Genomic DNA, 21,555 nt, shown 5'->3' on the forward strand with positions numbered 1-21,555 from the left:
GGGTGATCGAGTGGCTGGGTGGGGCTCAGGTGCCCTCGGGGCTCAAAGCACAACATGGTGTTAAAGGGCAAGGCTGTGTGGGGCGTGAGAAGGAGAAGGGAAGGGAGGGAGCCGAGCAGGCAGAGACATGGAGTAGGTGGCTGCTCTTCATGTGCCTTAGGAGCCCCCAGCTGAGCCCCTTTGGTCTCCCCACAGGGGCTGGGACAGACAAGCAGAAGGAGGAGCAGTGCCAGCCCAGGGAAGAGCAGAGGGGGATGCTGCAAGGGCCCGAAGAGGAGCCCCAGAGCCCCACGGTGGACATGGAGCATGATGGCCAACAGCAGCCAGATCATACGCAAGGGAGTCACGGAACAAGGGAACCCCAAAAATGCTCTTTCAAAGGGACGTGTGCTGAAAACCCTCAAGAAGGCAGAACCACACCACGGAGTAGCTCTAGGCAGAAGGAGTACAAGTGTGAGGACTGTGGGAAGGTCTTCAGCTGGCGGAACTGCCTGACCCGTCACCGACGGATCCACACAGGAGGGATTCCCTTCAAGTGCCAGGACTGTGGGAAGAGCTTCAGTGAGAGTTGGTCCCTCCTCCATCACCAGAGGTCACACAGAGAGGAGAGGCTCTTTGTTTGCAATAATTGCGGGAAATGTTTCACGTGGCTCTCGAACCTCATTTCACACCAACGCCTTCACGTGGAAGATAGCCCCTACCTCTGCTTGCACTGTGGGTTGTCCTTCCAGCAGCGTGACCAACTCACAAATCATCAGGAAACCCTCCATCATGGTGAGTCCTCGGGAAGGGCTGTATCACCCTCTTTTACATTCTGCTCAGTAATAAAATGGAGATGAGGTGGTTTGGGGGTGGGGTTTGACCAGATTATAGTCAGAAACTTGCTGCGCATCCATCTCCCCATGGCAGGGGTGAGTGATGGCCTCCTGCTGTGTCCCCTGCCAACCTCCTGAACTATATGTCCACTCACAGGCTCTCGCCTTTCCTGTTCTTTTCCCCATCCCAGGTTCAATCAGTGGGTGGGAGCAGCCAAGAGCCCAACCCTGCTCCATCCCAACCTGTCCCATCTCCATCACCAGCCCTCCCAGTGGATGGGGAGAGTTATGGGGCGGTGAAATTGGAGAGCAAGGAGAAGGGAAGGGAGGGAGCCGAGACATGGAGTAGGTGGCTGCTCTTCATGTCCCTTAAGAGCCCCCAGCTGAGCCCCTTTGGTCTCCCCACAGGGGCTGGGACAGACAAGCAGAAGGAGGAGCAGTGCCAGCCCAGGGAAGAGCAGAGGGGGATGCTGCAAGGGCCCGAAGAGGAGCCCCAGAGCCCCACGGTGGACGTGGAGCACGATGGCCAACGGCAGCTGGATGATACGCAAGGGAGCCATGCACCAAGGGAACCCCAAAAAAGCTCTTTCAAAGGGATGTGTGCTGAACACCCTCCAGGAGACCCAATGCAACCACCTAGTAGCTCTAGACAGGAGTACAAGTGTGAGATGTGTGGGAAGGACTTCACCTGCAGCAGCAATTTGAAATGTCACCAATGGACCCACAGAGAAGAGAAGCCCTACAAGTGTGTGGACTGTGGGATGGGCTTCTGGCATAGAGGAAAGCTCCTGTATCACCAGAAGACACACACCAAGAAGAAGCGCTTTTTCTGTACCACGTGTGGGAAAAACTACTCCTGTAACTCGAACCTCATCAAACACCAACGCATCCACACGGGAGAGAGTCAGTACGTCTGCTCAGACTGTGGGAAGACTTTCCAGATAAGGTATCACCTCTCGAGGCATCAGAAATACATTCACAATGGTAAGTCCTCGGTGGAGGCTTAACCCCATATCACGTTACGCTCAGCAATAAAATGGAGAGGAGGAAGTCTGGGGGTTAGGGTTGCCCAGATTTTGGTCAGAACTGGCTGGGAATCCATCTCCCCATGGGTGAGAGTGAGTGACGGCCTCCTCCTGATTCCTCTCCTGACCTTCTGAACTATCTTTACGTACTCTCACAAGTTTTCTCAATTTTCTTCTTCTTTACCTGTACCTGCGTTTACCCACAGTGGGTGGGAGCAGCCAACAGCCCAAACCTGCCCCATCCTGACCTGACCCCTCTCCATCCCCAGTCCTCCTGGGGTGTGGGAGGAGTTTCAGGGCTGGGGGTAAAATTTGAGCCCAAGGATGGGCGCTGGTCCAGGGTGAAGAAGGAGGAGGGATGGAGGAGGAGGAGGTAGAGGGATGAAGAAGGAATAAGAATGGAGGAGGGGGAGTGATGGAGGATGAGTACGAAGAGGACACAGCCACAGATGCTGGCACAGAGAGACATGGACACTTGTACACTTCTCCCATCTCCTTAAATACTTGTGAAACGCAGGCCAGATGCAGGCAGGGTACAGAGAGGGTACAGGCAGGGTACCTGCTGCTGCCTCTCGGGGTGCTCAGCACCCCCTGCCCGGGGGTCAGCACCCACCCGGCTGCACCCTGTTGTGCTGGTTTGTGTGCGGAGGAATATGAGAGCGGGGGAGGGGGCTACAGTGGGGGCTCCTGGTAGAAACTGCTCAAAGCTCCTCCGGCTCCAGGTTGGACCCAGCTCTGGCCAAGGCCAAGAGAATTAGCAACAGGTGGCCACGCCCCTTGGATAAAGTTTTAAAACAGGGAAACCTGAAGGGAGGAGGAAGAGGAGGGTGGGAGGGAAATACCTCTGCAACCAGAGAGGGAGAGGAAGGATGGCAGGACAGGGGAGGTGCCCTGCACCAATGGAGACCCATGGGGGAGCAGATGCCCCCCCAGAGCCCCTGGAAGGGACCCTTGTGGGAGGAAGATCGTGGAGGACTGTCTCCCATGGGAGGGAGCCCACGCTGGAGCAGGGGAGGAGTGTGAGGAGTCCTCCTCCTGAGGAGGAAGGGGTGAGGGAGGGTCTGGGTGGGGCTCAGGTGCCCTCGGGGCTCAAAGCACAACATGGCACTAAAGGGCAAGGCCATGGCGGGGTGTGAGAAGGAGGAGAAGGGAAGGGAAGGGAGGGAGCCGAGCAGGCAGAGACATGGAGTGGGTGGCTGCTCCTCATGTCCCTTAAGAGCCACCAACTGAGTCCCTTTGGTCTCCCCACAGGGGCTGGGACAGACAAACAGAAGGAGGAGCAGTGCCAGCCCAGGGAAGAGCAGAAGGGGATGCTGCAAGGGCCCGAAGAGGAGCCCCAGAGCCCCACGGTGGACATGGAGCACAATGGCCAACGGCAGCCAGATGATACGCAAGGGAGCCACGGAAAAAGAACACCCCGAAAATGCTCTTTCAATAGGATGGGTGCTGAAGACCCAGAAGAAGCCACAACCCAAGCACAGAGTCGCTCCGGAGAGAAGGGGGTGTACAAGTGTGAAGACTGTGGGAAGGTCTTTCCCTGGGAGAGCAACCTGAGCCTTCACCAACAGATCCACAGGGGAAGGGATCCCTACAAGTGCCCTGATTGCGGAAAGAGCTGCAGGGATGGCTGGAAACTCCTGCGTCACCGGAGAACACACACCAAGGAGAAGCCCTATGTCTGCACCACGTGTGGGAAACGCTTCTCCACTAGCTGGAACCTCATCAACCACAATGCCATCCACACAGGAGAGAAACTGTACACCTGCTCAGATTGCGGAAGGGGCTTCCAGCAGAGATTTAAACTCCTGAAGCATCTTTTAACTGTCCACAATGGTGAGTCCTCAGGGGGGGCTTGGCACATAACCCTGTATTAGGTCGTGCTCAGGAATAAAATGGAGAGGAAGGGCTTTGGGGTGGGGGATGGCCAGATTTTGGTCAGGAACTGGATGGGAATCCATCTCCCCATAGGCAGGGGTGAGTGGTAGCCTTTGCATTTTTCCTCTGTCTGTCTCCTGTTATTGAACTATTTTTACCTCCACCCACGGGTTTTCAGGCTTTTCCTCTTCTCTTCCGATCCCGGGTTCACCCACAGTGGGTGGGCACAACCAGCAGACCAACCCTGCCCCATCCTGTTCTGCCCATCTCCATTTCTGGCCCTAGAGGGGGGTGGGGGGAGTTATGGGGGCTGAAATAAGGGAACAAGTGTGGGCAGTGGTCTGTAGTGAAGAAGGGGGAGGGATGTGGGAGGAGGAGTAGCAGGGAGAGGAAGGATGAAGGATGAGGACTATCAGCAAGAGGGGACACACAGATAGACAGAGAGACAGACAGACAGAAACACACAGCCCCCGTGTCTCTACACACCTACTAATGCTAGAGGGCTCCAGCAGCTGGCAGCACTGTACTGGGTGGTACTAGTCTGGGTGGGAGCTGCTGGAGTAGGTGGCTGCTCTTCATGTCCCTTAAGAGCTCCCAACTGAGCCCCTTTGGTCTCCCCACAGGGGCTTGGACAGACAAGCAGAAGGAGGAGCAGTGCCAGCCCAGGGAAGTGCAGAGGGGGATGCTGCAAGGGCCCGAAGAGGAGCCCCAGAGCCCCATGGTGGACGTGGAGCACAATGGCCAACAGCAGCCAGATGATATGCAAGGGAGCCACGCACCAAGGGAACCCCAAAAAAGCTCTTTCAAAGGGACGTGTGCTGAAGACCCTCAAGAAGCCACAACCCAACCACAGAGTATCTCCAGAGAGACGGAGTACAAGTGTGAGTTCTGTGGGAAGGTCTTCAATCGTGGGAGCAATCTGACCTGTCACTTACGGATCCACACAGGAGAGAAGCCCTTCAAGTGCTGGGATTGTGGGAAGAGCTTCACGGAGAGCGGGAGCCTCCTACGTCACCAGAGAACACACACCAGGGAGAAGCCCTTTCTCTGCACCACATGTGGGAAAGTCTTCTCCCTTAGCGCGAATGCCATCAGGCACCAACGCACCCACACAAGAGAGAGACCATACACTTGCTCAGACTGTGGGAAGAGCTTCGGGCAGAGATGTCACCTCTGGAAGCATCATTTAGCCCTCCACAATGGTGAGTCGTCAGAGGGGTCTTGGGGCATAAGCCTGTATCAGCTCGTACTCAGCAATAAAATGGAGAGGGGGCGGGTTGGGGGTGGGGTTTAGCCAGATTTGTAATGAATGGCCTGGTCATCCATCTTCCCATGGGTGCGGTGAGTGGCTGCCTTTGCATTTTTCCTCTGTGTGTCCTGCTACTGAATTATTTTTACCTCCACCCATGGGTTTCCTCTCTTTTTCTCTTTTTCCCCATTCCTGGGTTTACCCAGAGCGGGTGGGAGCAGCCAACAGCCCAACGCTGCCCCATCCCAACCTGACCCATCTCCATCCATGGCCATTCTAGGGAGTGGGGGGAGTTTTGGGCGCTTAAATTGGAGAGCAAGGAGGAGAAGGGAAGGGAGGGAACTGAGCAGGCAGAGACATGGAGTAGGTGGCTGCTCTTCATGTGCCTTAAAAGCCACCAACTGAGCCCCTTTGGTCTCCCCACAGGGACTGGGACAGACAAGCAGAAGGAGGAGCAGTGCCAGCCCAGGGAAGAGCAGAGGGGGATGCTGCAAGGGCCCGAAGAGGAGCCCCAGAGCCCCATGGTGGATGTGGAGCACCATGGCCAACGGCAGCCATATGATACACAAGGGAACCATGCACCAAGGGAACCCCAACAACACACTTTCAAAGGGAAATGTGGTGAAGACCCTCAAGAAGGTGCAACCCAACCATGGAGTAACTCTAGAGGGAACGACTACAAGTGTGAGGTGTGTGGAAAAGTCTTCACTTGCAGGAGCAAATTGAAGCAACACCAATATATGCACACAGGAGAGAAGCCCTTCAACTGCCAGGATTGCGGGAAGAACTTCAGAAAGAGATGGAACCTCCTGTGTCACCAGAAGAGACACACGAATGAGAAAAAATTTCTCTGCAACACGTGTGGGAAACACTTTGACTTTAGATCTCACCTCATCAAACACCAACGCACTCACACGGTGGAGAGACTCTCTTCCTTGTTGCACTGCAAGATGACTTTCCAGCAGAGTTATCACCTCTACCTCTGGAAACATCAGTTATCCATCCCCAACGGTGAGTCTTTGGTAAGGTCTTCACCCCATATCACATCATGCTCAGCAATAAAATGGAGAGGAGGGGGTTTGGGAGTGGGACTTGGCCAAATTTTGGTCAGGAACTGGCTGGGCATTCATCTCCCCACGGGAGGTAGTGAGTGAGGGCCTTTGCATTTTTCCTGTCTGTCTCCAGCTATTGAACAATTTTTCAATTCCCTGTCGAGGTTTTCTCACTTTTCCTCTTCTTTTCCCCTTCCCGGGTTCACCCAGAGTGGGTGGGAGCAGCCAACAGCCCAACCTTACCCCATCCCGACCTGCTCCATCTCCATCCCCGGCCCTTGAGTGGGGTGGGGTTTGTTTTGGGGGTGGGGGTGAAAGTGGGGACCAAGAGTGGTCACTGGTCCAGCATGAAGAAAGTGGAGGCATGGGGGAGGCAGAGGAATGGAGGAGGAAGAGGAAGGATGAAGTACCAATACAACCCCAAAAATGCTCTTTGAAAGGTACACGTGCTGAAGACATTGAAGAATCTCCAACCCAACCATGGAGTAGCTCCAGGCAGAAGGAGTACCTGTGTGAGGACTGTGGGAAGGTCTTCACCCGCAGGAACAAGTTGAACGAACACCGACGAATCCACACAGGAGAGAAGCCCTACAAGTGCCGGGACTGTGGGAGGAGCTTCACGCTGAGCGGGACACTCCGGCGTCATCAGAGAACACACACCAAGGAGAAGCCCTTTTCCTGCACCACCTGTGGGAAACACTTCTCCTTTAGGTCAGACCTCACCAGGCACCAACTCATCTACACAGGAGAGAGACCATACGCTTGCTCAGACTGCTCAAAGAACTTCCAGCAGAGTTGTCACCTCTGGAAACATCATTTATCCGTCCAAAAAGGTGAGTCATCGAGGGCTTGTGCTGGACATAACCCTGTATCAGATTGTGGTCAACAATAAAATGGAGAGGAGGGGGTTTGGGGGTGGGTGTTGGCCAGATTTGGTCAGGAACTGGCTGGGCATCCATCTCCCCATGGGTGGGGGTGAGTGATGGCTGTTACATTTTCCTCTGCCCCTTTCCTGCTATTGAACAATTTTTCAATTCCACAAACAGGTTTTTTCACTTTTCCCCTTCTTTTCCCCTTCCTGGGTTCACCCAGAGTGGGTGGGAGCAGCCAACAGCCCAACCCTGCACTATCCCAATCTGACCCATCACCATGCTCAGGTGTCCTTGGGGCTGGGGGGAGTTTGGGTGACTGAAAGTGGGCACAAAGTGTGGGTGCTTGTCCAGGATGATGAAGGGAGACAGATGGGCAGGGAGGAGGAGCAGGGAGAGAAAGGATGAAGGAGGATGAGACACACTGTCAGTAAGAGAGGAGACACACACACACACACACTGACCCATGGGACCTGTGCACATGCACTCTCATGTCCTTACAGGCTTGTGCACACCCACACACAACACAACCCCCACACCTTCATGTGCACACACACACACACACACAGAGCCCCTGTGCATTTACACACCCACCAACACTACAAGGGCTCCAGCAGCTGGCAGCACCGTCCTGGGTGGTACTGGTCTGGGTGGGAGCTGCTGGAGTAGGTGGCTGCTCTTCATGTGCCTTCAGAGCCCCCAACTGAGTCCCTTTGGTCTCCCCACAGGGGCTGGGACAGACAAGCAGAAGGAGGAGCAGTGCCAGCCCAGGGAAGAGCAGAGGGGGATGCTGCAAGGGCCCGAAGAGGAGCCCCAGAGCCCCACGGTGGACGTGGAGCACGATGGCCAACAGCAGCCAGATGATACGCAAGGGATCCATGGACCAAGAACACCCCTAAAGTGCTCTTTCAATGGGATGTATGTTGAGGACCCTCAAGAAAATGCAACCCAACCACAGAGTAGCTCTAGAGGGAAGGAGGAGTACATGTGTGAGTACTGTGGGAGGGTGTTCCCCAGCAGGAGCAACCTGAGCTGTCACCAGCAAACCCACACACAGGAAAAGGCCTACAAGTGCCAGGATTGTGGAAAGAGCTGCAGGGATAACTGGAAACTCCGGCGTCACCGGAGAACACACACCAAGGAGAAGCCCTTTCTCTGCACCGTGTGTGGGAAACGCTTCTCCTTTAGCTCACACGCCATCAGACACCGACACACCCACACAGGAGAGAGACCATACATCTGCTCAGACTGCGGGAAGAGCTTCGGGCAGAGATGTCACCTCTGGAGGCATTATTTAGGCGTCCACACTGGTGAGTCATCGGGGGGGTCTTGAGGCATAACCCTGCATCAGGTCATGCTCAGCTATAAAATGGAGAGGAGGGGATTTGGGGGTGGGGGTTTGGCGAGATTTGTAAGGAGCTGACTGGGCATCACTCTCCCCATGGGTGGGGGTGAGTGATGGCCTTTCCTCTTTTCCACTCTATATGTCTCCAGCTATTGAAATATTTTTACCTCCACCCACGGGATTTCTTGTTTTTCTTCTTCTTTTCCCCTTCCCGGGTTCACCCCCAGCGGGTGTGAGCAGCAAACAACCCAACCCTGCCCCATCCTGACCTGATCCATCTCCATCCCCAGCCCTCCTGGGGTTAGGGGAGTGTTGGATAGTTGTGAATTTGGGACCAAGGTTGGGTGCTGGTCCAGGGTGAAGAAGAGGGAGGGATGGAGGAGGAGGAGGATCAGGAAGAGGAAAGATGAAGGAGGATGAGGACTATCAGCAAGAGGGGACACACCCAAAAACACACACACCCACACACCCACACACCTCCTGTGCCTTTTCACACTCACCGATGCTAGAATGGCTCCAGCAGCTGGAAGCACCGTACTGGGTGGTACTGGTCTGGGTGGGAGCTGCTGGAGTAGGTGGCTGCCCTTCATGTCCCTTACGAGTCCCCAGCTGAGCCCCTTTGGTCTCCCCACAGGGGCTGGGACAGACAAGCAGAAGGAGGAGCAGTGCCAGCCCAGGGAAGAGCAGAGGGGGATGCTGCAAGGGCCCGAAGAGGAGCCCCAGAGCCCCACGGTGGATGTGGAGCACGATGGCCAATGGCAGCCAGATGATATGCAACGAAGCCACAGACCAAGAACACCCCGAAAATGCTCTTTCAAAGGGACGTGTGCTCCAGACCCTCAAGAAGACACAACCCAACCATGGAGTAGCTCCAGAGGGAAGGAGTACAAGTGTGAGCACTGTGGGAAGGTCTTCGCTTGCAGGATCAAGCTGAATTGTCACCGACGAATCCACTCAGGACAGAAGCCCTTCAAGTGCTGGTATTGCGGGAAAAGCTTCACGCAGAGATGGAACGTCCTCTGTCACCAGAAGACACACACCAAGGAGAAGCGATTTCGCTGCACCACATGCAGGAAGGACTTCTGCTTTAGATCGGACCTTGTCAAACACCAACGCAGCCACATGGAGGAGAGACTCTACACCTCGTTGCACTGTGAGATGACTTTCCAGCAGAGTTATCACCTCTATCTCTGGAGGCATCAGCAAGCCCTCCAGAATGGTGAGTGCTGGGTGGGGACTTAATTCAGTATCACGCGGTGCTGAGCAATAAAATGGAGAGGAAGGTGTTTGTGGGTGGATTTTGACCAGATTTTGGTCAGGAACTGTCTGGGTATCCATCTCTGGGCAGGGGTGAGTGATGGCCTTTGCATTTTTCCTCTGTCTGTCTCCTTATATTGAACTATTTTTACCTCCATGTAGAGGTTTTCTTGCTTTTCCTCCACTTTTCCCCTTCCCAGTTTCACCCACAGAGGGTGGGAGCAGCCAACAGTCCAACCCTGCCTGATCCTGACCAGGGGGATGGGGATGAAAGTGGGTACCAAGGGGGTCGCTGGTCCAGGGTGGAGGAAGTAGAGGGATGGGGGAGGCAGAGGAATGGAGGAGGAAGAGGAAGGATGAAGTACCAACACAACCCCAAAAATGCTCTTTCCAAGGAACATGTGCTGAAGAAATTGAAGAATCCGCAACCCAACCACAGAGCAGCTCCAGGCAGGAGTACCTGTGTGAGGACTGTGGGAAGTTCTTCACCCACAGGAGCAAGCTGAACCAACACCGACGGGTCCACACAGGAGGGAAGCCCTACAAGTGCCGGGATTGCGGGAAGAGCTTCACGCAGAGAGGGACCCTCCTGTGGCACCAGAAGATACACACCAAGGAGAAGCGATTCCGTTGCACCACATGCAGGAAACACTTTTACTTTAGATCTCACCTCATCAAACACAAGCGCACTCACACGTGGGAGAGACTGTTCACCTTGTTGCACTGCGAGATGACTTTCCAGCAGAGTTATCACCTCTACCTCTGGAAACATCAGTTATCCATCCCCAACGGTGAGTCTTTGGTAAGGTCTTCACCCCATATTGCATCGTGCTTGGCAATAAAATGAAGAGGAGGGGGTTTGGGGGTGGGGGTTGGCCAGATTTTGGTCAGGAACTGTCTGGGCATCCATCTCCCCATGGGGAGGGGTGAAAAATGCTTTTGCATTTTTCCTGTCTGTCTGTCTCCTGCTGTTGAACTATATATACCTCCACCCACGGGGTTTCTTGCTTTCCTCTTTTTTTTTTGTTTTTCTTCCTTTCCAAGTTCACCCAAAGTGGGTGGGAGCAGCCAACAGGCCACTCTGCCCACCCAGACCTGACGTGTCTCCATTCCTGGCCCTCCCTTGGTTAGGGGAGTGTTGAGCGGGGTGAATTGGGGAAAATGGTGGGTGATAGTCCAGAGTGATGAACAGGGACAGGTTGGGGTGTAGAAGGAAGAGGAAGGATGAAGGAGGGCATACACACACACACACACACACACACCCCCCCATACACACCCCGTATCTTTACACATCCACCAACACTAGAGGGCTCCAGCAGCTGGCAGCACTGTACTGGGTGGTCCCGGTCTGGGTGGGAGCTGCTGGAGTAGGTGGCTGCTCTTCATGTGCCTTAAGAGGCACCAGCTGAGCCCCTTTGGTCTCCCCACAGGGGCTGGGACAGACAAGCAGAAGGAGGAGCAGTGCCAGCCCAGGGAAGAGCAGAGGGGGATGCTGCAAGGGCCCGAAGAGGAGCCCCAGAGCCCCATGGTGGACGTGGAGCACGATGGCCAACAGCAGCCAGATGATACACAAGGGAGCCACAGACCAAGGGAACCCCAGAAAAGCTCTTTCAAAGGGACGTGTGCTGAAGACCCTCAGGAAGACAAAATCGAGCCACCAAGTAGCTCCAGAGAGGAGTGCAAATGTCAGGAATATGGGATGGTCTTCAATCGTGGGAGCAACCTGACCCGTCACCGATGGATTCACACGGGAGAGAAGCCATAGTAGTGCCAGTAGTGTGGGAGGGGTCTCATGGAGAGTGGGACCCTCTTGCGTCACCGGAGAACACACACCAAGGAGAAGTGATTTCTCTGCACCAAGTGTGGGAAATGCTTCTCCTATAGCTCTAGCCTTGTTGTCCACTGACGCATCCACACAGGAGAGAGACCGTACCCCTGCTCGCACAGCGGGAAGAGCTTCCACCAGAGTAATCAACTCTGGAGGCATCAAGAAGCACTTCACAATGGTGAGGCCTTGGGGGGGGGAGTTTAGCATGAGATGTCCCAGGCCCTGGTGGAGCTGTGGGTGGGGATGGCCTGGAGAAGCACGTGGTGGGGCTGTGCTGGGACTCCTGCTCCCAGCATGGCAGTAGTGCTGGGCTGGGAGATGGCCCTGGGGATGGATTTGCTCTGTCCCCAGGTTGGGTTGAACTAGCAGTGGGGATGGTCCTGCTGGGAGCAGGAGGTTGGACTGGAGACCTCCGAGGAATGGAGCTGACCTGGAAGAACCTCCTTGTTGCAGGGGGGTTTCTGAGACAGTTTTGGCGATAGCAAATGGCCTCCAAGGACATTTCCCAGGCTTGTGTGTGGACAGGGAGGCCTCTCTGCACCCATCCTCCACCACTGCAAATCCCTTCCTGGGGGGGGGGGATTCTTCCCAGCTTGCATTACCCCAACAGATACTGGGATTTCCCCTCCATCCTTGGCTGTCGAGGTCCCGTTCCGGCAAAGGCTTTGTCTTTCTCCAGCAGCCACCAAGAGCACCCAGCTGGAGCCAGGACAAGCACCCCCGGTGCTGGAGGAGAAGTTGGAGAGCAAGGAGGAGCAGACACCGACGGGACAAGGGGATGGCGTGAAGAACACCCATGCAGCCACGAGCAAGCCAGTGGCCTGTGCCAATTAGGGGACCTATAAATGAGCAGACTGCGGGAAGATCTTCCGCTGGAGTAACAGCATGAAACGTCATCAAAGAAATCACACGGGAGAATGACCCTACAAGAGCCCAGATTGCGGGAAGACCTTCAAGGACTTCTCCAGCCTCATCTCTCACCACAGGGTCCATAAGGGAGAGAGACCGTACAAGTGCCTGGAGTGTGGGGAGTGCTTCAGCCACAGCTCGAGCCTTTCCACGCATCGGAGGACCCACACTGGAGAGAAACCTTCTTCCTGCTCTGACTGTGGGGAATCCTTTACTCAGAAGCAAACACTCATCCTACAGCACCGGATCCACACCGGGGAGATGTGGAACTGCTGCCAGCAATGCCAGAAAACCTTCCAGACCAACTCCCACCTCACACTCACCAGCGGATCCACGCCCAGGAGAGCTCCCACACGTGCCTGTTCTGCGGGAAGTCATTAAATGTGGGCGCCAGGTGTCTTGTCCATCAGAGGCCCCACTTGGAGGAGGTGCCCATGGGCCAGGGAGCTTCTCTGGGGGGTGAGGGGCCACAGAATTAGAAGCCTGTCACCTCCCTGGGTAGGGACTTCCAGCCCTCTGGTCTCATCTCATAAGCCAGGTGATGTTGGAGTGGAAATTCAGAGATGTCTGGGGGGTGCTAAAGCCCCAGCAAGGTATGTTTGTGGGGATGAGGGTTTCTGTGAGCCTCTCTCTGATTTAAATGTTGAGTGCCTGCACATCAAAGTTTGGAGGAGATTTACCAGCAGGTGCCTTGGGTACATGGACAACGTGCCTCTTCCTTCACCCCAGCACTTGGGACCATCATGTTAAAGAGCCCCAGCATCTCCTTGGGGACTCGTGGGGCTGGGCAGAGGCGATGGTTAAGAATCGCTGCCTTCCTGGGAAACCAGGCTGCTCCCATGAGTCCAAAGGGATTGTAAAGGCTCGTTAGGCGGCAAGGTCATTAACAAGACCCAGCGTTGAGCAAACTGCTGGACAGTCTTGGTACGACGTCTTGGTGGGATGTTGGTTGTGTGGTACAAGCTGTGACCACCGTGTTGTATTTTACTCCATTTGCTCTTAGTATGTTTATCTCTCCCTGTTCATCTCTCGCTTCGTTAAATGTGTGTACCGTTAATTATTACCTGATTCCAAACTGTGAGGATGAACTTCAATGATGGCGCTCAACAAGGCCGAGGCTTTCTTGGTTCCCGGTGGGATACAGCGATACCGGACTATGATGGTGGAGGGATGAGCCGCTCTCACCCATGGCTCTTCGGGGACTATTTTACCCTGAGGATGGAGACGTTGGTGATGGGGTAAACCACAGAAAAATGTCTTGGGTTCTTTGGAGGAAGCAAAACCCCATCCAGCACCCTGCAATCAAAATGGAGCATGAGGGATGTTCCTGTCGTTAGGTAGGTGCACACAGACGTAGATGGATACACACAGATCCAGGGGGTGTGTACGTCCCTTACAGGAAATCAAAGAAACACCTCTCTTTTTTTTGAAGTGTCTATCAAATAAAATAGATTTTTCTCATAATGGGTTTCAGATTTGTGTCCTGTTCGTTGAAGAGTGAATAGATTTGGGGGATGCACAAGAGATGGGGAGGGGGGACGCAACCAGGCAGATGACCCAACCCAACCCAAGAGCTATTCCTGGCCCTATCTCATCCTGCTTCTCAGAGACTCCTCCAGCCTCTCTGCCCTCTGGGGCAGGATGTTCCCCTCTGCTCACACTTCTCTCCCCCCTCCAGGGCAGAGTCGTTAGCCAGACATCCCTTGGTTATGCAAAGCTGAGGTGACTCACCCCTTAGCCCCTGGTCCCTTCTTTTGTCCCAACACTCTTCAAGCAGCGACTGACCCTGGCATTGGTCTATTCCCGAGTTCGGAACGAGCAGAGCAGAGAATTTCCTGAAGACATCACATCCCTGGTCCTGCGGGGTGGGGTGAGGTTTGCGGGGGTGTGTGTGAATGTGGGGAACAAGGGCGGGCGCTGGTCTGGGGTGAAGAAGGAGGAGGGATGGGGGAAGGGGAGGACAAAGGAGGGGGAGGGCGAGGGGCAGGAAGAGGGGACACACACAGACAGAACCATGGGCACGCGGGCGTTCGCACCCCCATCTCCTTCCACACCTGTGCACACCCAGATAATCCGGGGGGGGGGGGGGGGGGGCGGTATCCTGGCCCCCCCCTTGCCAGCGCCCACCCGGCTGCACCCTGTTGTGCTGGTTTGTGTGTGGAGGGTTTGGGAGCGGGGGGAGGGGGCTAAAGGGGAGGTTCCTGGGAGAAGATGCTCAAAGATCCCCCGGCTCCAAGTGGGACCCGCCCCTGGCCAAGGCCGAGCCAATTAGCGGCAGTGGCTGGGCCCCTGACATAAGGTATTTAAAGGAGGAACATGGAGAGAGGATGAAGAGGAGGGTGGGCTGCAAACAGCGAGGGTGAGGAAGGACAGCAGTAAGGGGAACATGTGCCAGAGCAGAGTGCCCTACAACTGTGGAGACCCACTGCGGACTAGATGCCCCCCCAGAGCCCCTGGGAGGGACCCACGTGGGGTGAAGTTGGTGGAGGACTGTCTCCCCTGGGAGGTAGCCCATGCCGGAGCAGGGGAGGAGTGTGAGGAGTCCTCCCCCTGAGGAGGAAGGAGGGAGGGAGGGTTGGGGTGGGGTTCAGGTGCTTTCCGAGCACAAAGCACAACACTGTGCTAACAAGGAAGGCCATGGCAGGGTGTGAGGAGGAGAAGGGAAGGGAGGGAGCCGAGTAGGCAGAGACATGGAGTAGGTGGCTGCTCTTCATGTGCCTTCAGAGCCACCAACTGAGCCCCTTTGGTCTCCCCACAGGGGCTGGGACAGACAAGCAGAAGGAGGAGCAGTGCCAGCCCAGGGAAGAGCAGAGGGGGATGCTGCAAGGGCCCGAAGAGGAGCCCCAGAGCCCCACGGTGGACGTGGAGCACGATGGCCAACAGCAGCCAGATGATACACAAGGGAGCCACAGACAAAGAAGACCCCGAAAATGCTCTTTCAAAGGGACGTGTGGTGAAGACCCTCAAGAAGCCACAATCCAACCAACAAGTAGCTCCAGAGAGAAGGAGTACAAGTGTGAGCACTGTGGGAAGGTCTTCACCTGTGGGAGCAACCTGTGCCGTCACCGACGAATCCACACGGGAGAGAAGCCCTACAAGTGCCGGGATTGTGGGAAGAGCTTCAGAGAGAGCGGGACACTCCGGCGTCATCAGAGAACACACACCAAGGAGAAGCCCTTTTCCTGCACCACATGTGGGAAATGCTTCTCCTTTAGGTCAGACCTAACAAGGCACCAACTCATCTACACAGGAGAGAGACTATACGCCTGCTCAGACTGTGGGAAGAGCTTCCAGCAGAGATGTCACCGCTGGAGGCATCATGCAGCCATCCACAAAGGTGAGTCATCAGAAGTGTGCGCTGGACATAACTCTGTATCAGATCGTGGTCAACAATAAAATGGAGAGGAGGGGGTTTGGGGGTGGGTGTTGGCCAGATTTGGTCAGGAACTGGCTGGGCATCCATCTCCCCATGGGCAGGGGTGAGTGATGGCCTTTGCATTTTTCCTCTGTCTGTCTCCTGCTATTGAACTATTTTTACCTCCACCCATGGGGTTTCCTCATTTTTTCTCTTTTTCCCCATCCCCGGGTTTACCCACAGAGGGTGGGAGCAGCCAACAGCCCAACCCTGACCCATCAAGACCTGACCCATCTCCATCCCCGGCCCTACCAGGGCTGGGGGGAGTTTGGGTGACTGAAAGTGGGGACAAAGGGTGGGTGCTTGTCCAGGGTGATGAAGGGAGACAGATGGGCAGGGAGGAGGAGCAGGGAGAGAAAGGACGAAGGAGGATGAGACACACTGTCAGTAAGAGAGGAGACACACACACACACACACTGACCCATGGGACCTGTGCACATGCACTCTCATGTCCTTACAGGCTTATGCACACCCACACACAACACAACCCCCACACCTTCATGTGCACACACACACCCCCCCACACACACAGAGCCGCCATGGTTTTAGGCACTCACTGACGCCTGAAGGGATCCAGCAGCTGGCAGCACCGTCCTGGGTGGTACTGGTCTGGGTGGGAGCTGCTGGAGTAGGTGGCTGCTCTTCATGTGCCTTAAGAGCCCCCAACCGAGTCCCTTTGGTCTCCCCACAGGGGCTGGGACAGACAAGCAGAAGGAGGAGCAGTGCCAGCCCAGGGAAGAGCAGAGGGGGATGCTGCAAGGGCCCGAAGAGGAGCCCCAGAGCCCCACGGTGGACGTGGAGCACGATGGCCAACAGCAGCCAGATGATACACAAGGGAGCCACAGACAAAGAAGACCCCGAAAATGCTCTTTCAAAGGGACCTACGCTGAAGACTCTCAAGAAGCCACAACCCAACCAACAAGTAGCTCCAGGCAGGAGTACAGGTGTGAACACTGTGGGAAGGTCTTTACCTGTGGGAGCGACCTGAAACGTCACCGACGAATCCACACAGGAGAGAAGCCCTTCAAGTGCCGGGATTGTGGGAAGAGCTTCAGCGAGAGCGGGACACTCCGGCGTCATCAGAGAACACACACCAAGGAGAAGCCCTTTTCCTGCACCACATGTGGGAAATGCTTCTCCTTTAGGTCAGACCTAACAAGGCACCAACTCTTCTACACAGGAGAGAGACTATACGCCTGCTCAGACTGTGGGAAGAGCTTCCAGCAGAGATGTCACCGCTGGAGGCATCATGCAGCCATCCACAAAGGTGAGTCATCAGAAGTGTGCGCTGGACATAACTCTGTATCAGATCGTGGTCAACAATAAAATGGAGAGGAGGGGGTTTGGGGGTGGGTGTTGGCCAGATTGGTCAGGAACTGGCTGGGCATCCATCTCCCCATGGGCAGGGGTTAGTGATGGCCTTTGCATTTTTCCTCTGTCTGTCTCCTGCTATTGAACTATTTTTACCTCCACCCATGGGGTTTCCTCATTTTTTCTCTTTTTCCCCATCCTCGGGTTTACCCACAGAGGGTGGGAGCAGCCAACAGCCCAACCCTGACCCATCAAGACCTGACCCATCTCCATCCCCGGCCCTACCAGGGCTGGGGGGAGTTTGGGTGACTGAAAGTGGGGACAAAGGGTGGGTGCTTGTCCAGGGTGATGAAGGGAGACAGATGGGCAGGGAGGAGGAGCAGGGAGAGAAAGGATGAAGGAGGATGAGACACACTGTCAGTAAGAGAGGAGACACACACACACACACACTGACCCATGCGACCTGTGCACATGCACTCTCATGTCCTTACAGGCTTGTGCATACCCACACACAACACAACCCCCACACCTTCATGTGCACACACACACCCCCCCACACACACACACACAGAGTGCCTGTGCATTTACACACCCACCAACACTACAAGGGCTCCAGCAGCTGGCAGCACCGTCCTGGGTGGTACTGGTCTGGGTGGGAGCTGCTGGAGTAGGTGGCTGCTCTTCATGTGCCTTAAGAGCCCCCAACCGAGTCCCTTTGGTCTCCCCACAGGGGCTGGGACAGACAAGCAGAAGGAGGAGCAGTGCCAGCCCAGGGAAGAGCAGAGGGGGATGCTGCAAGGGCCCGAAGAGGAGTCCCAGAGCCCCACATTGCACGTGGAGCATGATGGCCAACAGCAGCCAGATGATACACAAGGGAGCCACAGACAAAGAAGACTACGAAAATGCTCTTTCAAAGTGACGTGTGCTGAAGACCCTCAAAAAGCCACAACCCAACCACAGAGTAGCTCTAGGCAGAAGGAGTACAAGTGTGAGCACTGTGGGAAGATCTTCAGCTGGGCGAACTGTCTGACCCGTCACCTACGAATCCACACGGGAGAGAAGCCCTTCAAGTGCCGGGATTGTGGGAAGAGCTTCAGTGAGAGTGGAAACCTCCTCCGTCACCAGAGGTCACACACCAAGGGGAATCCCTTTGTCTGCAACAATTGTGGGAAATGGTTCACGTGGCTCTCGCACCTCATTTCCCACCAACGCATCCACATGGAAGAGAGACCGTACCTCTGTTTGCACTGTGGGATGGCCTTCCAGCAGAGTGACCAACTGAGAAAGCATAAGGAAACCCTCCATCATGGTGAGTCCTCGGGTGGGTCTGTATCACCCTGTTCCACGTCGTGCTCAGCAATAACATGGAGAGGAGGTGGTTTGGGGGTGGGGGTTGACTAGATTTTGGTCAGAAGCTGGCTGGGCATCCTTCTCCCCATGGGCAGCTCTGAACAACGGTCTCCTGCTGTGTCCCCTCCCAACCTCCTGAACTATCTTTATGTCCACTCACAGGCTCTCGCTTTTCCTCTTCTTTTCCCCTTCCCAGGTTCACCCATAGCGGGTGGGAGCAGCCAACAGCCCAACCCTGCCCCATCCCAACATGCCCCATCTCCATACCTGCCCTCCCAGGGGAAGGGGGAGTATTGGGGGTTGAAAGAATGGAAGAAATATGGGCAGTGGTCTGTATTGAAGAAGGGGGAGGGATGTGGGAGGAGGAGTAGCAGGGAGAGGAAGGATGAAGGAGAATGAGGAGTATCAGTAAGAGGTACAGGCACACACACACACACACACAGCCCCTATGTCTTTACATCCCCACCAATACTACAAGGGCTCCAGCGGCTGGCAGCACTGTACGGGGTGGTGCTGCTCTGGGTGGGAGCTGCTGGAGTAGGTGGCTGCTCTTCATGTGCCTTAAGAGCCACCAGCTGAGCCCCTTTGGTCTCCCCACAGGGGCTGGGACAGACAAGCAGAAGGAGGAGCAGTGCCAGCCCAGGGAAGAGCAGAGGGGGATGCTGCAAGGGCCCGAAGAGGAGCCCCAGAGCCCCACGGTGGACGTGGAGCACGATGGCCAACGGCAGCCAGATGATACGCAAGGGAGCCACAGACCAAGAACACCCCGAAAATGCTCTTTCAAAGGGACATGTGCTGGAGACCCTCAAGAAGCCACAACCCAACCATGGAGTACCTCCAGGCAGAAGGAGTACAGGTGTGAACACTGTGGGAAGGTCTTTACCCGTGGGAGCCACCTGAAATGTCACCGACGAATCCACACAGGAGAGAAGCCCTTCAAGTGCCAGGATTGTGGGAAGAGCTTCAGCGAGAGCGGGAAACTCCGGCGTCATCAGAGAACACACACCAAGGAGAAGCCCTTTTCCTGCACCACATGTGGGAAACGCTTCTCCTCTAGTTCAGCCCTCACCAGGCACCAACTCATCTACACAGGAGAGAGACCATACGCTTGCTCAGACTGCTCAAAGAACTTCCAGCAGAGTTGTCACCTCTGGAAACATTATTTATCTGTCCAAGAAGGTGAGTCGTCGAGGGCTTGTGCTGGACATAACCCTGTATCAGATTGTGGTCAACAATAAAATGGAGAGGAAGGGGTTTGGGGGTGGGTGTTGGCCAGATTTGGTCAGGAACTGGCTGGGCATCCATCTCCCCATGGGCAGGGGTTAGTGATGGCCTTTGCATTTTTCCTCTGTCTGTCTCCTGCTATTGAACTATTTTTACCTCCACCCATGGGGTTTCCTCATTTTTTCTCTTTTTCCCCATCCCCGGGTTTACCCACAGAGGGTGGGAGCAGCCAACAACCCAACCCTGACTCATCAAGACCTGACCCATCTCCATCCCCGGCCCTACCAGGGCTGGGGGGAGTTTGGGTGACTGAAAGTGGGGACGAAGGGTGGGTGCTTGTCCAGGGTGATGAAGGGAAACAGATGGGCGGGGAGGAGGAGCAGGGAGAGAAAGGATGAAGGAGGATGAGACACACTGTCAGTAAGAGAGGAGACACACACACACACACACTGACCCATGGGGCCTGTGCACACGCACTCTCATGTCCTTACAGGCTTGTGCACACCCACACACAACACAATCCCCACACCTTCATGTGCACACACACACCCCCACACACACACAGAGCCGCCATGGTTTTAGGCACTCACTGACGTCGAAGGGCTCCAGCAGCTGGCAGCCGTCCTGGGTGGTACTGGTCTGGGTGGGAGCTGCTGGAGTAGGTGGCTGCTCTTCATGTGCCTTAAGAGCCACCAACTGAGCCCCCTTGGTCTCCCCACAGGGGCTGGGACAGACAAGCAGAAGGAGGAGCAGTGCCAGCCCAGGGAAGAGCAGAGGGGGATGCTGCAAGAGCCCGAAGAGGAGCCCCAGAGCCTCACGGTGGATGTGGGGCACGATGGCCAACAGCAGCCAGATGATACGCAAGGGAGCCACAGACAAAGAAGACCCCGAAAATGCTCTTTCAAAGGGACCTACGCTGAAGACCCTCAAGAAGCCACAACCCAACCACGGAGTACCTCCAGGCAGAAGGAGTACAGGTGTGAACACTGTGGGAAGGTCTTTACCTGTGGGAACCACCTGAAACGTCACCGACGAATCCACACAGGAGAGAAGCCCTTCAAGTGCCAGGATTGTGGGAAGAGCTTCACTGAGAGCGGGACACTCCGGCGTCATCAGAGAACACACACCAAGGAGAAGCCCTTTTCCTGCACCACATGTGGGAAATGCTTCTCCTTTAGGTCAGCCCTCACCAGGCACGAACACGTCTACACGGGAGACAGACCATACAGCTGCTCAGACTGCAGGAAGAGCTTCCAGCAGAGATGTCACCGCTGGAGGCATCATGCAGCCATCCACAAAGGTGAGTCATCGGAGGTGTGCGCTGGGCATAACCCTGTATCAGATCGTGGTCAACAATAAAATGGAGAGGAAGGGGTTTGGGGGTGGGTGTTGGCCAGATTGGTCAGGAACTGGCTGGGCATCCATCTCCCCATGGGCAGGGGTGAGTGATGGCCTTTGCATTTTTCCTCTGTCTGTCTCCTGCTATTGAACTATTTTTACCTCCACCCATGGGGTTTCCTCATTTTTTCTCTTTTTCCCCATCCTCGGGTTTACCCACAGAGGGTGGGAGCAGCCAACAGCCCAACCCTGACCAATCAAGACCTGACCCATCTCCATCCTCGGCCCTACCAGGACTGGGGGGAGTTTGGGTGACTGAAAGTGGGGACAAAGGGTGGGTGCTTGTCCAGGGTGATGAAGGGAGACAGATGGGCAGGGAGGAGGAGCAGGGAGAGAAAGGATGAAGGAGGATGAGACACACTGTCAGTAAGAGAGGAGACACACACACACACACTGACCCATGCGACCTGTGCACATGCACTCTCATGTCCTTACAGGCTTGTGCACACCCACACACAACACAACCCCCACACCTTCATGTACACACACACACACACACAGAGCCGCCATGGTTTTAGGCACTCACTGATGCTCGAAGGGCTCCAGCAGCTGGCAGCACCATCCTGGGTGGTACTGGTCTGTGTGGGAGCTGCTGGAGTAGGTGGCTGTTCTTCATGTGCCTTAAGAGCCCCC

The 21,555-nt window shown here is 55.4% G+C and overlaps 2 protein-coding genes and 1 pseudogene across 2 annotated transcripts in view; all 3 read left to right on the forward strand.

Moving 5' to 3' along the window:
- Positions 1 to 21,555, forward strand: part of LOC141936873 (uncharacterized) — a 122,340-nt gene that overhangs the window by 87,432 nt on the left and 13,353 nt on the right.
- On the forward strand, positions 1,442 to 7,293 carry LOC141936857 (uncharacterized). Its single transcript, XM_074854201.1, has 7 exons — positions 1,442 to 1,761; positions 3,279 to 3,434; positions 3,552 to 3,673; positions 4,540 to 4,917; positions 5,577 to 5,882; positions 6,511 to 6,849; positions 7,109 to 7,293. Exons 1-7 carry the CDS (start codon positions 1,442 to 1,444, stop codon positions 7,291 to 7,293), a joined length of 1,806 nt encoding a protein of 601 aa, XP_074710302.1.
- LOC141936858 (uncharacterized) lies at positions 7,802 to 21,266 on the forward strand (annotated as a pseudogene).

This window comes from Strix uralensis, chromosome 35, assembly GCF_047716275.1.
Source record: "Strix uralensis isolate ZFMK-TIS-50842 chromosome 35, bStrUra1, whole genome shotgun sequence".
NCBI classification, from domain to species: domain Eukaryota; kingdom Metazoa; phylum Chordata; class Aves; order Strigiformes; family Strigidae; genus Strix; species Strix uralensis.

What these genes read in the sequence shown, in the direction of transcription:
- LOC141936857 (XM_074854201.1), top strand. Translation starts at nt 1,442, where the DNA reads ATGCAACCACCTAGTAGCTCTAGACAGGAGTACAAGTGTGAGATGTGT. An exon ending in GGGAAGACTTTCCAGATAAG is followed by an intron (nt 1,762 to 3,278) that starts GTATCACCTCTC and finishes CTCTTTCAATAG; the next exon opens with GATGGGTGCTGAAGACCCAG. An exon ending in ACACCAACGCACTCACACGG is followed by an intron (nt 5,883 to 6,510) that starts TGGAGAGACTCT and finishes GGAGTAGCTCCA; the next exon opens with GGCAGAAGGAGTACCTGTGT.